The sequence below is a fragment of the Schistocerca piceifrons genome, chromosome 2 (assembly GCF_021461385.2).
Source record: "Schistocerca piceifrons isolate TAMUIC-IGC-003096 chromosome 2, iqSchPice1.1, whole genome shotgun sequence".
NCBI lineage: Eukaryota > Metazoa > Arthropoda > Insecta > Orthoptera > Acrididae > Schistocerca > Schistocerca piceifrons.
The window spans coordinates 313,705,376-313,722,836 of NC_060139.1; the positions used below are offsets into that span (position 1 = coordinate 313,705,376).

Below are 17,461 nucleotides of genomic sequence, written 5' to 3' on the forward strand. Positions count from 1 at the left end.
AATTATCATTAACATGCATGAGTATAATCTGCATTTCCATTAAAGAGAAAGGTTCACCCTCAGTCTTAAGGAATATAGCACCAGGTCTAAATTTGTGCCTAGTTTTGTGTATGTAATTAATTTCCTAATTTATTTTAACCATTCCTTGTTAATACCTTTGTTACCAGCTGAAAACAGTAATTATTTCGTGACTTAGATTCTATTGTTGACTTATAAACAAATATAAACTCTGTACTAATTATAAACATTTGGAAGAAGAACTACTAGGATTCTAAAAGTATTTATTTGGCTCTATTCGGAAACATGTTAGCAAAGCCACCCCTGAATTAATTCCAAAATAGTTACCAGGTTTGTCAAAAGTATTGTTTGTATAACTATATCTGTTAATTTGAATATTTAAACAAATAATTCGGCCTAAACTTTGTGATAGAAGGAACGGCTAAAAACGGAGAGTTTTTCGATGTATTCAGTTAATTGAATGAGCTATGAAATTACAATGAACTGAATACCCCTAGTTGCATACAGGCATTGATATAAGCCAACGGGGACAGTTGAAAATGTGTGCCCCAACCAGGACTCGAACCTGGGATCTCGTGCTTAAGATGGTATCTGTTCTTTCGGACATGTCCGAAAGAACAGATACCATCTTCATATATATGAATGAGTTATGTTTTAATTGTAATTTCTGTAAATTAGCAACAAACAATGTATAGTTTCAGTGCCTATTACTGTGAGGATATATAAAGGACCAATTTTTGGTCCCGATAAGTCAGTCCACGGCCGATTTTCAGGCGTAGAACATGTATTGGTTAGAATAACAACAATGCATCAACTTAATAGTGGAATATGTTAGAAAAATTAATGACATTGTCCGTTTAATTTATTTGAAAAATAGTGTCGCACTGTAATATGGGGGTTGTGAAAAGCAAAAGTAAAGAACTGTGAAACGCAACTGTGCAACTGTCGGCTACATCATCTACAGTAGTCAGTGTTGAACTTCCACTCCCCTTTTTTAGCCAGTATAACAACGCAGTACATTGACACCACATACTATCAATGAAGAAATAAAGCATGCGAATGTCACAAATTCAATGCACTTGTGCTGCACATGAATTTACATTTCATCCAGTAAACTCTTAATTGTTTGTCTTTGATTCATTTATGTAAATTAAAATTTTACCAAGTTTGTGAATGGTTACCTAGGATGACAATCTGTACCTTACACATATCATATTAAGATATTCATTTATACTCTCAAGATGCCAGCATTGAAACAATAATGTTAATAATCTCTGCTAACTGCTCGGTACTACTTATAGTATAATAAAATAATGGAATAGATGATAATAAAATGCGTGGCTTTTTAAAATGTATTGAATTAATGAGATTAATTTTTCGGCGTGAATGACAAGCACAATAAGCTGAGCTATGCCTGGAAATAAGTCCGTATTAGTTCATATTATTTTGCAGGGCGGAGTAGTTTCTTTCTCCGCTGTAGATTTGTGCTTACCATTCTTTATAATACTACGTTTAGTCGCCGCGTTCACCTTTGAAGTCTTGACCGTGTTCCTATTAAGCTTATCGGATCTTCGTAATTTTCCAAAGTACACAGGTGGGCTTCAGTTATTGTAATTATTGCACTATTTGAAATAACAACTCACACGACCTTTCTGTTAATAAAACAATACTGTATTTTTCTAAACGGTGCACATATGAAATCCACACTCCTCACTTATTCATAGCGACCCCAAAATGGCGGTCTACAATTACTCGCTAAAAAATTGACGTGCTTCTCACTCTTTCACTAGCTGAGCGCGAATCCCTCCTTCCTCCTACCGGTACCAGAAAAAATCCTCTGTTTATTAACAACTGAAAGTCAAAAAATACATGACGGTAGGCATAGGCTCTATGATGGGCTACCGCTTCATCTTGTCTCTTTGCCTTTAAGGAAGACGAAAACATAAAGGAAATGCAAAAGGTTTATCACATACTCCACAATATGCCAAAGTTCACAAATGTGTGGTCTGGAAATAGGTTAGGGTAACATTGATGGTCCTTTCAGGTGCAGGTTTTTTAGTTATTAATATGTTTTTTATTAACAAATTATGAAAATAATAAGTCATTTAATAATAAAATAAGTATAGAATTTTATATACATCTATGTTAATATTGACTATTTTCCACCTATCATAGACACTAGGAGGTCTGTACTCAAGAATCAATAACATTCATCATTTCTGTTTCCAAAACATTTCATGGATATTACCCTTCCATACCTTATGTATTATTGTACTCACACTTAGGACCTGCTCATCCATGAATACACATTTGTGAAGGTGTGCACATGTATGTGCACTCTCTCTCTCTCTCTCTCTCTCTCTCTCTCTCTCTCTCTCTCTCTCTCTCTCTCTCTCTCTCACACACACACACACACACATACACACACACACACACACACACACACACACACACACACACACACACACATAGCTATGTACATACAGAATTACTTTAGTGTCCATATTTCATTCATGAAGTCTGAATGAATAAATTTAGTGACATGAATTAAAATGAAATTCACAAGTCAGACTCTATGTCACTTGTCACACAAGTGTCTGCATAATTTATCACAACTCTTTGGATGATGCTGAAAATTTATCATTTTGGTAGTATTATGTAATAGCCTCAGGAACCAAGGCGCTCATCATCACCATACTCTTCTGCCGCAGATGCAGTATCACGGAGACGGATGTGCAGGAAGCCAGGAGCTCGTGATGGGCACTGTATGCGGCGGGCAAACAGAGCAGTCAGCACTGCTCCCGCAATGCCTCCCACCAGTACACCAACCAGTAGCACAACCCAAAGGCTACCATTTCCGCTGCCACTGCTCTTGTTGTTGTCATTGTTGCTGCTGCCTCCTACTGACGCTGCCTGCACCGCCTGTGAACAAATAAGGCATCAGTTGTTGAATCAACTGATGTTGCTCATTATAAGTTGACAGAATTTGATGTGTGTGAAAGGTTGAACAGAAATATCTGTCAGAGATCAGTGACTTTGTATCTCCTATGCTTTGGTTTGGAGGTACATTTATGCAGCAATAGTAGATATAAGGTAGCCTCTGGGCAATTTCTGATATCAATTGCATATGGATAATGTAAGATTTTGGGGGCCCTTCACTGTACATCAATCTTAGCAGTCCAGGCCCATTCCATATTTGCCTAGCATGCTGCAGCCATCTTCTAAAGCAGCAAGTGTCTTACTTCGTGCACCTACTTCTGCCAATAGCTCTCGATTATACCAAGCAATAGACACCCATTTACTATGGTCACTGACTACCAGGACTTGGACAATAGCTCCAGACCTACCTAGTCTTCCACCAGCCTAACCTCATCTTCAGTTCAGATGATCCCTTTGTCATGACTACATTGGGTTTCAACCCCAAGCACCTTCAGCAACAGACACGGCACATGACGATGCATGTGTATCACTCATCACAAAGTGCTAGATTTGTTGGAGCCAGACTGCCTTTACTCCTGCAACACATCTCAGTATGTGAAACAATGCTTCATTCTGCAAGGCACTCCCTCCAAATGGCAAGCATTTGTGCTCATGTAGGTACAAATCAAGTATCATGCTCCCACCCATCATGACCTGTACACTTGCATGATAACTGTGTTCTATTTTTGTGGATCTTGTTGTGGCCATTTCTGCAATAAGAGGTGTTCATCTATGCACCTTGTGTCAGCAAAAATCATGATCATGCTGGTGAATACTCGGCGAGGAGGTAGTGACTTTGTTCTGTGTCCCATACTCATATGAAACATGTGTAGCATTTATTTTTTTGGGTGAATGAGCACTAACGATGCCTCTCTTACCATGCTTCTCTTTTATTTGGTGTTATCATATCAGTAAGTAATTTTTCCTATTAAATTTTGAGATTATTCAATACACCTTTTGTAATTTAGTCATGCGAATAAATCTGTTTTCTTACCATCTTGTACACATTATCCATTGTATAGTACCTAACATGCTTGTCCTTACACCCTAAACTTTGGCTAAATATTTGTCATTATTTTATTAAATTAGGTAGGAATACTTTCCTGAAGACAAATACTGTATAACAGAATCATAACTAATGACTCAATCACAAGTTTAGATGGAACATACTGGAAGAATACTGGAACAATGTCTGCAAACCAGACAGTAAGGATGAAACATTTAACTCTTTCTTAAACATATTTATACCACTTTTTGAGTTATGTCTTATCCTGAAACAAATGACCATCTGTATTGTAAAACTTTCTAGTGTGTCAAATGAGCAGAATATGTGTCTTAAATTTGAAGAATACAGCATAATTAATCTTGAACTTTATAAAATATGGGACATGATAAAACAAATGAAGTTTGATCCCTATTACTCATTCATTAACACATTGCGTTCCATAAATCCATTGTGATGGAGAGCCTTAAAGGATGCAAAATGAGCCAAGCTATAAATTAACAGCAACCACTGCTGGCAACTTAGTTAAATGTACCAACAAGAAATTATGACTAGTATTAATACACTCAAATTAATAATTATGTAACTATCTCTAGGTTACTTTATGTTGTGCAGCGACCACCCACTTGGAGAGGTAGAGGCTTAGATTTTTTTTTTAAATTTTTAATTAAGACCTCTACATGCTTTTCTGAAAGATTACATGAGGGAGTGCTTATGGCTTCAGCGCATGTTGCTGACGTGTTAAGGTTCTCACAATAAGGATCAGTAAACAAGTGACATCTTCTGTGGTCTTCATTCATCCTCCTTGGCCAATGGGGTTGCATGAGAGGGTCACATGGTATGTCATATGTGGCAAGCACGGGACTCAGTGAAGATGTTACTCTCTCTTGCTCACCAGCACCTGACCAACTAATGCGTTCCTTCCGCACTCTTGTAAGCCATCCTATACATTTTGGTCATAGTGGCCACCTCTCCAGGCAGTGGTTGCTTCCCTAGGCACTTCAAATGTATACCCCTTTTTTATGAGTAAACCATTTGTGGTTCTGTTATGGAAATTAGACAGTTTCTTATTTACTTGACCACTCTGAACTGGTTACCCACATCCTGGCCACTCCTGCCACCATGTACAGTATGGAGAAAAACAGCTGGTTTGAAAAGAAAAAGCCCTGCTCCTCCTCCCATACTGCTCAGCTGCTATTTCCACCTGACACTTAAATAAAGCATTTAGGTAACTTCACACATGTGACTATCAGCTGTCTATATACAGACAAAGACAGGATCTCTCTAACAAAAATGTTTGGCTTATGTGGAATTTTCATGCAGGAGTCCGTGAAAGAAGTGACTAATGAAGTATTTTTCTACTTTGTTTTTGAATACTTGGGAGTTTTCAATTTCCTGCTTGATGTCCACCAGTATATTACTATAGATTTTTGTACCAGAATACAAAACTCCGTTCTGAATCAGAGCTAAGGATACATTTACCCATCTTGATCCCTAGGAACTTCACACATGGAGCCTCATCCAGAGTATACCCATTGATCTCTACAGTGTTACTGGTACTATGTTAGCCAAACTCAATGGAATGACATAATAAGTCCATCTGCTTCAAATGATGGTGACCATAATCCTTCAGTACAAGGGATCTGGACTCATTACCGTTTGTATTACTGATTACAGCTGCAGAAAATACTCCCTATCTTCACATGTGGAAGAGGGGGGGGGGGGGGGGGGGGGGGGAGAAAATTCATTGTATAACAGTTCTGTTTTTACTGGGTGAAATACGCAATCCTAAAAAGGAATTTCTTTCTGCTGCATGAGAATTTAGGGAATGGAATTTCTGTCCACTGTGTACTGTGGGTAGTTTTGAAAATACTTCACAAAATGTTCATATAGTGTAGCATTGATAGTCTAATATCTAGGTTGCAAACTTTAGATACCTTAAATGTGGCAAAGCATGCAGGTTACCTGCTGTGAGAATTCAGCCATGCTTGCAGGTGATGGCACCACTTCCGACACCTGGCGTACTGTTGACTGTGTCACACCTGGTACTGCTATCGTGGTCCTTGAAGTGACTGAAGTTGGAGTTGTGCTCACACTCTGCTTTTCATGTTCGTGCTTCTCTTCCTCTTCAAAGTGCAGGTGTTCCATGAGCTGCCAGTTCCCTCGTGGTTCAGCACACTTTGCAACAATATGCACTGCATTCTCTTTTGTCCATTCATAGAAAGGTAGCAATGCAGCATTACACTGCAGCTTGTTGCCTGTAAGCCTTATTTGTTGCAGGTGTGCCAGTCCCTTAACACTAGATACCTGCAAAATAAGAAAATACAGACTCAGTGTGGACTGGTATGTTCTTTTGAAAAAATGCAACAAACAAAAGGAGAGATCTACAATTATAGTTTGTTTATAAGAAGCTGTTTGAAAAATTGATAACCTGATGGTCCGAAAAGCCAAGGATTCATTTTTTTATGTCGGGGAGTGTTCTGAGATAGATTTGCAGACTTTTTTTTATGGGGGGGGGGGGGCATTCCTTACAATTCATGATTTCATCAACTGGATATTTAGTTTAAAGTTTTATTTATTTTGTTTCTATTTATTAAGCTTGTGATGTGCATCTATGTAGCATGTCAAAGTACATATTTGCTTTGTCAGTTTTATATTAAAATAAATTACTGTTAATGTTGCAAACTGCTTAAATAACTAATAAATTTTAACCACAGAACTTATGTAAATTTCCATAATAGTTACATAATTTTAGATGCAGTAAGCCAAACAGATTTTATGATGTATACATATTCTATGTGCATCAGTGAAAGAAAATTTAATTGCAATAAATCTATATCACAGCTACATCATTTTATATATACAATATAAAACAGTCACATAGGGCATGCATATTCTAGCTCCTGTTATGATTACATTAATAAAAAATTTAAAAACAATAATACTGTACGAAAGCTAATTTTGGTGCGGTAATGCTGTTAAGAATTTACTTCACTTCACTTTTCCTTTTCCTCTCTTCCTGTGTACATTTTTTTAAAATACTCTGCTTGTTTACTTCAGTTACTTTCACATGAAAGATATTCTCTGACTGCATATAAAGGGATTTGCTGTAATAGCTCTTTGATCAGATGTTGAAACTTAACTTTTGATCTGGCATTAGTGTTGAGTGGTTCATCTTTATTTGAATGTAACCACCTCTAATTTTGAGTTGTGTTATGCTGGATAGTTCTTAACTTCTGGTGTAGTGGTAGTGTACACCTTCATCTTTGTTGAATTTATCTTTATGAACCCAAGCAAGGAGCAGAATTTTGTATATGTACAAACTGTAGCAAGTTATTTTTTTTTTAATAGAGTATTGCAATTGTCTGTTTCGAGGGCTGCCAACAACCAGAACCAACCACCACGATATTTCTGGTGTGTATGATGAAATATTGACCAAAAGTCCATCTCTGGTAACAATTTTGAGTGTTTGGCTGATTTGTTCAGGCAAATTGCACCTATTTTGTGTAAATTTTTAAATTGTTTTATTAAAACATTGCTCCCCTTTATAACACTGAGCTATTGCTGCCTATGATTTCATGAAAACTGTGATCTTCCATTAAGAAATTAATTACCAATAGCAATTTATGATTGTACAGTAGTTCATAATGAAAGAGTCATATGACATTGTGGGCAGAGAGTCCCCCCCCCCCCCCCCCCCCTCCCAAAAACTCTCAAAGGGATTGTTCAACCACCTAATGGGAAAGGGCTTTATTTCTCCAAACACTGTTCCTTTACCAGATAGAGTATGAGAGCTAGGTCTTAGCTGTATCTATTGAGTGTAGCTGATGGTCATACCTACACATTTTGTTTCTAAATTACATAACTCTGAAACACTTAAAATAAGAAAGATATGGCTCACATAACTAAGACTGCAGATAATCGGTTTGTAGCATCTGGCACCATGCATTAAAGTTCTCTTTATTAGCACCAGCATTAAGTCTAAATGTCTGAAAACAATTCTATTTCATAATTGGAATGGGAGAAGTATTTTAATATATAAAAACTGGCAAAGAACTGGTTACATATTTCTGTAGAATATTATATGTTCATTTGTTTAGCTCACATTAGTGGAAGAGTAGACGGAATATTAAGTATGTGCATATTTTGAACATTTATGTGTAATGAATAATACTACTCACATACCCCATAATATATTGTTAAAAATCATTATTGTGTATTACAGTCAGGACTGGCATATTTTGTTAAACTTGCCTGCAGCACTAAAAATTACTTGTTTTATTTGGTATATAATGATAACAGACTAGTTCTTCAAATCTGGAAATGACTAACTAACCAATTTTTTTCAAGCACCTGAGCATGACCAAAAGTCCATTTCAATTGGATTTATTGCTTTCAGTTCTTATTCAGCGAATAATTAGTATGATGACTGAACAAGTAATTTTTCTTTTCTTTCTGTACACATGGGGGAGTACCAAATTCCAATGTGTTTACTTACATCCTCAATAAATATTGTAGCACAATAGTCAAATTTATCTGAAGATGCAAATGAACAAGATATAAGTGAAGTGGAAGATATTCTTTAGTCAGTGCAATGGTAAAGCTGTACAGGATAAACAAGAAACTGTCTGGCTAACTGTGAAGAATGTTTTTAGATAAAAAGTACTCTTTCTTCTGATATTTTTAAAGTTTTAGTTTCTTCATACTCTTTAACTATAGATCATGCAGTACTATAGCGTGAATTTTCTTGAGGGTTTCATCTTTGATTGCAGGTTTGCAAAGTTCTCTATATGGATTATCTTTAAGAGAAAAATGACCATGTTTGAATCCAGCTGTCCAATTCTTAGCTCTTGAAATGAAGGAACATATTCCTTATGAATCTACACCAACTGGGATGCATTTACAGGGCACTAAATGTCAAAATCAATAAATGTGTAATGACCTGCAATTGCTGTTCATTCATTTCCCTATGTGAAACAACAATATTACTTTCAAAAACCATATAAACAAAAATTTCTGTAGACCAATTTGAAACTTGACTTACTTTATTATATAAAATGTACCAACATAATGAAAAGAAAATTTCATACTTGTCAGTGATACTTCTAAGCGAGATTCAGAAATTTTCTTCTTACCCTAATATTGTGTTTCATTTTTAAATTTGGTTAGTAAATGAAACTTAAATGAACTTATCTTGTGGAAGATCTGATACTGAATGAATGTGGTTTATTTAGACAATCAATGAAATTATATACCTATGTTATACTTCATATGAACAAAATGATGATCTGTACTTACATCTACACCTCTTTTCTTACACCACATGTGAGTGTACAGTGCATCATAGAGGGTACTTTTTGACACTGCTATACATAGGTAAATGAAACCCCTTTCCCTTACAAATGGGGCGGAAAATGCCTGCCACATTCCTTTCTACGAGATTTAATCTTCCTAATTTTTTTCTTATGGCTGATAAGTGTACTGCGTTCTGTTGCAAATAATGGTCACGTCTTCTATGGTGCATGTATCAGATACTATGAAGCATTTTTTCCTCACTTACATATCAACAAAGAAAGTTCTAGTTAAAAGAAAAGTGCTGTTTTATACAAGAGCCCTATTTCTACTATCACAGACTTAATTATAATGTACAAGGGTTGGAACTTAAATAGTGGCAACTATTTATTCACAATCGATACAAAAGAGTTACATGTTTGCTCTTGTTACTGTCCTTCAAAGTAGTCACCAGCGTTGTGTAGAACCCGTTGTCAGTGTTGTGGAAGGTGTAATATACTGTTAGCAGAGCCTGTTCTGTTGATGGTGTGAATGGAGTGGTCTACTGCCTGTCGAATCTCTGGAATAGTTCTGAAGCGAATGCCACGAAGTAGTTCCTTCATCTTCGGAATGAAATCAAAGTCACAAGAACTTAAGTTCGGGGAGTATGGTGGGTGGTTCAGTACTTCCCAGTCCCATCAACTGAACAGAGCAGCCACAGCTTGCGCTGTATGCACCTGCACATTGTCATGCTAAATGATGAGTGGGTTGCGCACAAAGCGTAGCCGCTTTTTTTGCAAAGCTGGTCACAGGTGATGCTTCAAAAATGAACAGCAATATTGTGCACTGACGGTCTGCCGTGGAGGAACATAATGCATTAGGATAACATCGTCACAGTCATACATGAGAATCACCATAACTTTAGACCGCTCCATTCGCACCATCAACAGAACAGGCTCTGCTAATGGTATACTACGCCTTCCACATCACTGGCAATGGGTTCTACACAAAGCTGATGACTACTCTGAAGGACAGTAACAGGTGCACACATGTAACGCTTTTGTATCGGTTGTGGATAAATAGGTGCCACTATTTAAGTTCCAACCCTCGTATGTACCAATAACAATGGGGAACATATATGATGGATCATAGCATTGGTTGAATAAACTTATATACTTTATCACTGATGGCTGTTTATCTGTTACTGGTGGTTGTAACACACCAAGATAAAAAAATCTATAGACTTACCGAAACAGTGGACAGCTTATTGTCAGCAAGGCTGAGGTTGGTAATGTGTGGCATATTGTTAAACCAGGAGGCCTGCAGCCCTGTGAGATCCATACGGTCCAGTTCCAAAAGCACTACTGAGGGTGCTGTTGGGAGCATGGCCTTTTCACCAGACAGCAGAAGTGGATTCCCTGACAGATGTAACCGCCGCAACTGATGATTATTCACAAACAGGTCTGCTGGCAGTGACTGTAGCCCATTGTCTGACAAGAACACCTGCAAAAGGGAGGGAGAAGCTGAATCTCTTAGAGCAAGAAAGGAGATGAGAAATAAAAGTCACCTATCAACAGGTAACAAAAATAGCAAAAAATACCAATTTGTATATGTGTGTCTGGAGCCTCTTTAAATTCTTGAGGGAAGTCATTTTCCTCATTTTCCTACTTCGGCTGTTTTTATATTGAAATTGTCACTTTATTTCCTGATTTAGCTAGTATCTAGTTTTGCCACCCTTGAACATTTTCAAGTTACCTTTGCTACTTGCACCACTGTAAAAAGTTGTTAGCTTATACCATCTTATATTCGATGGATCTGTGTGAAGGAACCAACATCTGGGAAGTGGATAGGTGGGTAGAGGACAGGGACAAGTCCTCCACCTACCTACTCCCCCTGCCCACTCCCACTCCAGTACTACGCATACCTTGTATTTTACTGACACACCTACAGTCTTTTCCCCTTCTCTACTTTCTTCCTTTCCATCTCCTCCCCCCCCCCCCCCCCCCCCCCCTGCACAGCCTTATAACTCTACAAAATGGCAGCCCTAAATAAATCTGAAAAAAAAAAAATGTTTCAGTCTATCCTTAGGAGCTTAAGCACACTTCAGGAACAATCTTCAGGCACTTTGCTTGAATACTTTGAAGAAATACATCAAATTTGTAACTGAAAAAAGAAAAAAAACAGTGTTATTGCCATTCTCTCTTTAGAATGTACTGCATTTCTAAAATTTGTGTCCTGTTTTTGTATTGATGGCTGAATCAAACTGAACACACATTCAGAGTCTTCTGATGACATGTGATAAAAAGTTCAAACCTTCCATGACTTTCCTTTTGAGATCGTTGTACTTTTATTTTATTCTATTTTGCAAAATTAAATAGACAAGAAAAACAGGAATGACATAATGGTATTGCTTGGAGATTTTAATGCAAGAGTAGGGAACCAACTCTCCCAATGTAGAAGGGTCGGTCAAAAACCATTCCTTTTTTACTCCTTAAGTAAGGTTTGTTAAGCGAAAACTTTGAATTTTGCTCTATCCCAGAAAGCTTCTTCTCCAGTGCATTGCTATAGTAGCTTTCTGTGTGTTTCAGTGTTTCAGTCATTTGCAGAATCGCTGACACTAATGTTTGTATTATATGGTGTTCTGTGATAGTATTCTTGAATGCAGAAGGTGAAATGCCCATTTGGGTTCATAAAAGACTGAAAAATGTGCATGGTGATGCAACAGTGGATATCAGCATTTCTAGACAACGATTTCAGTGCTGTAATGAAGCTGAAGGGCAAACACTATTGGCTGATGAAATGCGGAGTGGCAGGCTCGTGACTGCAGTGACTGCACACAACATTCAACAAGCTGATGACATCATTGGTGGTGATCGATGGGTGACTGCAGGTGACTTCAGCAAAGGCAGTGTGATGATAATTATTCAACAAATTGGATATTCAAAGGGTTATGCATCTTGGGTACCAAGAATGTTAAGTGACCTGAATAAACAGGCAAGAAAAACAATTACCTCCCATCTCTTGCAGCCATTCCATTTAGAGGGAGGGAAGTTTCTGGGAAAAATTGTGGCCAGACATGAAACATGGGTTAATTTTTTTGAACCAGAATCAAAGAGTTAGTCAATGGAATTGTGTCAAGGAAACACAAATAGAAGAAAAAGTTCAGAACTGGGTGATTGAGAGAGAAAGTTATGGCTATAGTCTTTAGGGAAGCAGAGAATGTGATAACGGTTGATTTTTTGGAGCAGGGATGCACAATAAATTCTGTCCAGTACGTTAAAATCTTCAGCTTAAAGCATGCCTTCAGCGGATTCACCAAACTTGAACTGTGATAAATGTTCTTACCACTTACCAGTTGTCACACTACTGAAGAGATAATGAAAACTGGATGGGAAGTTTTGCCTCCTCCACTATACAACCCTGACCTGGCACCATCAGACTCTCATGTGTTTGTGATGCTAAATGAACCTCTTCATGGGAATTCTCTTTGAAGATGAGGAGGCCGTAAAAATGTCCATGCACCAAAAGGGAAAGTATTTTAAACAAAAGCGGACAAGAATTTAGACAATTTGCATTTTTTAACAATCTGGAAATAACCAAAGCTTTTTAAGAGGATATTAACAACTATACACGGTCAGCTCAAAGTCAAAGGTCATTAAGTGATCACATAATAGTTAACAAAAAAACATCACCCCTGATAAGTAATACAAGGGTATATTACGAAAGCAAGACCTTTCTGACCATTGTTTAATAATTTCTAAAATGATTACAGGGCTATTACAAATGATTGAAGCGATTTCATAAATTCACTGTAGCTCCATTCATTGACATATGGTCACGACACACTACAGATACGTAGAAAAACTCATAAAGTTTTGTTCGGCTGAAGCCGCACGTCAGGTTTCTGCTGCCAGAGCGCACGAGAGCGCAGTGAGACAAAATGGCGACAGGAGCCGAGAAAGGGTATGTCGTGCTTGAAATGCACTCACATCAGCCAGTCATAACAGTGCAACAACACTTCAGGACGAAGTTCAACAAAGATCCACCAACTGCTTACTCCATTCGGCGCTGGTATGCGCAGCTTAAAGCTTCTGGATGCCTCTGTAAGGGCAAATCAACGGGTTGGCCTGCAGTGAGCGAAGAAACGGTTGAACGCGTGCGGGCAAGTTTCATGCGTAGCCCGCGGAAGTCGACGAATAAAGCAAGCAGGGAGCTAAACGTACCATAGCCAACGGTTTGTAAAATCTTACGGAAAAGGCTAAAGCAGAAGCCTTACCGTTTACAATTGCTACAAGCCCTGACACCCGGTGACAAAATCAAACGCCTTGAATTTTCGGAGCGGTTGCAACACCTCATGGAAGAGGATGCGTTCAGTGCGAAACTTGTTTTCAGTGTGGGGTTATGTGAAAGATTCAGTGTTTAACCCTCCTCTACCAAGAAACGTGCCAGAACTGCGAGCTCGCATCAACGATGCTTTCGAACTCATTGATGGGGACATGCTGCGCCGAGTGTGGGAGGAACTTGATTATCAGCTTGATGTCTGCCGAATCACTAAAGGGGCACGTATCGAACATTTGTGAATGCCTAAAAAAACTTTTTGAGTTTTTGTATGTGTGTGCAAAGCATTGTGAAAATATCCCAAATAATAAAGTTATTGTAGAGCTGTGAAACCACTTCAATCATTTGTAATAACCCTGTATTTTAACAAGGTGGAGAAGGAATAATAAAACTAATAGAAACAAAGAAACAAATTCGAAGTACACATATTACAAGACAAAAGCATAAAATTATTGTACAAAAATAAGTCTAAGAAAGAACTGCTAATGAAACCACCACTGAAGACATTAATGGAGAATGGAATATGAGTAATAGTGTTGAGAAACCAGCTTTTAAAGCACTGGGAATAAGATTTAAAAGATATGCTAAGATGGCTTTAAAGGTATGGAATGAAGAAAGAAAAGGGAGGAACACATGAAATATCTACAAAAGAAAACCTCATCAGAATTATGAGCAGAATATAATAAAAAATGAGGAAGATAGCACACCGGATGAATTGGGACAGATATCTAACTAACCTAGAAAATGACATTCATGAACAGCAAGCACTTGCCTTTAAAGCCTAAAAAGTTGTGGTATGACCAAAATTTAATGGAACAAGCAGAAATCTATTAAAGTGGGAAGGGACAGATGGAGTAACATTAGCAGAATTAAAAGAAGCTTAAATAAAATGAAAAATGGAAAGGCAGCTGATATTGCTGACATTAAGAGCAAGTTATTCGAATATGGTGAAATTCTCTTTAAACTATGATTTTTACCTTTCCTAAATTTATTATGTTGGGAGAGAGTGAGAATAACGGAAATCTGGTCAACAGCTGTTGTGTACTCAATTTTTAAGATAGGAGATCAAAAACACTGTAATGAAGAACAATGGATGATATATTCACTTTGAAGATACTGGTAACTAAAAGAAGAGAATTTTATAATGAGATAAACCTAGTTTTTCACAACTATGTCAAGGGGTTTGACAGCTGAACTTACAATAAAAACACGGCAAGTATCGTCATCCGATGTCCCAGAAAACTTCGCTCAGTGGAAGAAGAGTCAACACAAGCGAATACATGTCTCAGCTTATACGTAGAGATTCGACCTTTTTGAGAAAACAATGGTCTAAGGTTTTGAGGTAATTTGTGTGCCATTTAGCAAATGTATGGTCCAGTTGAAGCGGTGGCACAGTGCCTAGAGTCTTGGCTTCACACTTTTGCACTCTGTACTCAAAGCCAACTATTATTTTCAGTTTTGTTTTTTACTTACGAGTATCTACCCATGTCCGTAAAACATTACGTTCTCAGTCGTATATTGAAATATCGTTCTCCTTATTTGTCTACTAATTGTATGAATAGTGAATGAATTAAAAAAAGAAAAAGATCAATAAATGAATGTGAAAATTATTTGAAATTGTTTTCGGTGTCATTCCTATAGTGTGTGGCGACTATCGACCAAGTCGCGGTTAATATCTTTGTTTTTGGCAAGCTCTTTGCCCCAGTCTGTGGTCGCGCGCGAAAGTGTACGGACGTGTACCGAGAATTCAGAATGTAAACAACTGTATATGTGTGCTTACGAGAAATAAAAATAGTGTTTATTACATGTGGTGTAGCATGCATCATTGGATTCGGCAACCCAACCACGCCTTACCCATACTGGTGACCCCGAATTTTGTTCGCGAGTGCTACAACGAAATCTTATACCGTCGAACAGTACACAATGGAGCGCTTGCCGCCTGCTACACCGACCACGTGCCAACTAAGTGTTCCAACGGACACTTCGGCATGGTTTTACAATTATCCACCGGGCGTCCGCAATAGCTCTACGCAGTTTCCGAACACATCGATTAGCTGTACTCAACAGGACAGTGTTTATACAATTCCACAGCCACGTGTTCCGAGTGCTCAACAGCCGACACAATGTGCTCAAACCCCAGTGACTATGTTTACAGGTTTCCCAAGTGCAAGTGTGAATTTTCCACCCGAATCAGTGACTGTACAAATCGAGCCGGACGCTCAAGACAGGAGAGTTCATATTTCTGCCGGAACTCCGGATTTTGCACCAACCCCCCCTAAACCACCAGCGTCCGCTTTACGAGTGTTTCCGACGGCACACGCCGTTCCTGCCGCGTGTGTTCCACAAACATTAGGTGATTTTAACTATTTTAATGCACCTGTAGGGGAGGGGCCCGGAAACTGTATTCCGTCGTTCGCCGCACATCGGTCGACTACGGTCGATTCTACCGCGCCGGTCCATTCTACGCCCGTCGGCGTTACTCCGTCGACCGCTCGATTCGTTGATTTCTCGACCAAGGTCGAGCCAGCCGCGCCTACCGTGCCGCGTGCCACTGACAGTGGCGGAAGCTGGTGCACCGCTACTGCACCCGAGACAATTACGTTGCAGAACTATGGACAGGGAGAGACAGTTTCTGATAAACATTTATGTCAAGATTTTCCCACTCGTTGGCCGAAGCTACCACCCCTTCGCAAGGCTCACCCACGCACATGGTTTACCTTGGTCGACCATGTCCTGCAGCTACACGGCGTTGCCGACGACAATTCGAAGTTCCTATGCTTACTGTGTCACCTCCATGACGAACTGGATCTGATCTGCGACATTGTGGCTTCGCCCCCCGCTACGGACAAATATGCGTTCGCCCGACGCACCATCCTCGAGCGACTATCCACATCGACAGAGGAAGCTATCCGCCTCATCAGTCAGGAATCGCTGGGATCCAGGTCCCCGTCGCAACTCTGGCGTCATCTCCGCGCTATGATTGACACGCATCACATGCCGGACATTACACTTTGGACCATCTGGTTGCTGAAACTTCCCCCGCAAGTTCAACTTCACCTTCTACATGTAACTTCGGCCCCACTAGATGCCAAACTGAAGATCGCAGACCAGGTTTACAACATTCTGCCCCCCCCCCCCCCCGCATGCCCCCCCAGGGTGCCCTCAGGCCTCAGGGGTTGGCACACCTGCGCGGCAGTTCCCATCCTGCAGTACAGAGTGCGCACGACTCGCTCCACGCATGCGCGCGGAGCCAACGCCGCCTGGCAACCGCCGCAGTAACTCCTCTCCTACCAGCACTACTGCAGCGTCGCCATCGGAGGGAACTACAAACAAGTCCCCCTCCACTGCCGCTTCGACCTCAACCAGCATGACGGGCGACGCCACGCGCCGTCCCGCTTGGTGTTATTTCCACTCCCGCTTTGGCGACGCGGCTAAGAACTGTCGTTCTCCATGCGCGTTCCCAAACTAATAACGCGACCCAATTCAGGCGCTACGGGCCGCGTTGAACCGCACAGACGCCTATCACTAAATACTTCTTCTCCTCACGCGCCAGGACGCTTGTACGTGAAAGATGCAGTGTCTTGCCTTTCATTTCTAGTCGACACGGGGGCCGAGGTTAGTGTGATACCTTTGTCCGTAGGTATTAAATTCGAGCTTCAGCCTTGCCCCCCGCTTCGAGCCGCCAATAATTCCCTGATCCGCTCTCATGGAATAACGAATTTAAGCCTTAAACTGCAGGACATTAATACGCCCTTACAGTGGACTTTCGTTATCGCGGATGTGGATGAACCCGTGCTTGGGGTAGATTTTCTCTTAGCCCACGCACTGTCACCCGACCTACAACGAGGTACA

General features: G+C 39.6%; 1 protein-coding gene across 1 annotated transcript in view; it reads right to left on the reverse strand.

Annotated features, from left to right (window-relative positions):
• Nucleotides 1–2,146: 2,146 nt before the first annotated feature.
• The window catches only part of LOC124776912 (leucine-rich repeat-containing G-protein coupled receptor 5-like), a 415,623-nt gene continuing 400,308 nt past the window's right edge, over nucleotides 2,147–17,461 (reverse strand). The window contains exons 7-9 of the mRNA XM_047252123.1: nucleotides 10,520–10,774; nucleotides 5,966–6,307; nucleotides 2,147–2,940 (exon numbers count right to left, since the gene is read on the reverse strand). Coding sequence (XP_047108079.1) covers nucleotides 2,686–2,940; nucleotides 5,966–6,307; nucleotides 10,520–10,774 — 852 coding nt within the window. The 3' untranslated portion in view covers nucleotides 2,147–2,685. The remainder of the gene's footprint in view (nucleotides 2,941–5,965; nucleotides 6,308–10,519; nucleotides 10,775–17,461) is intronic.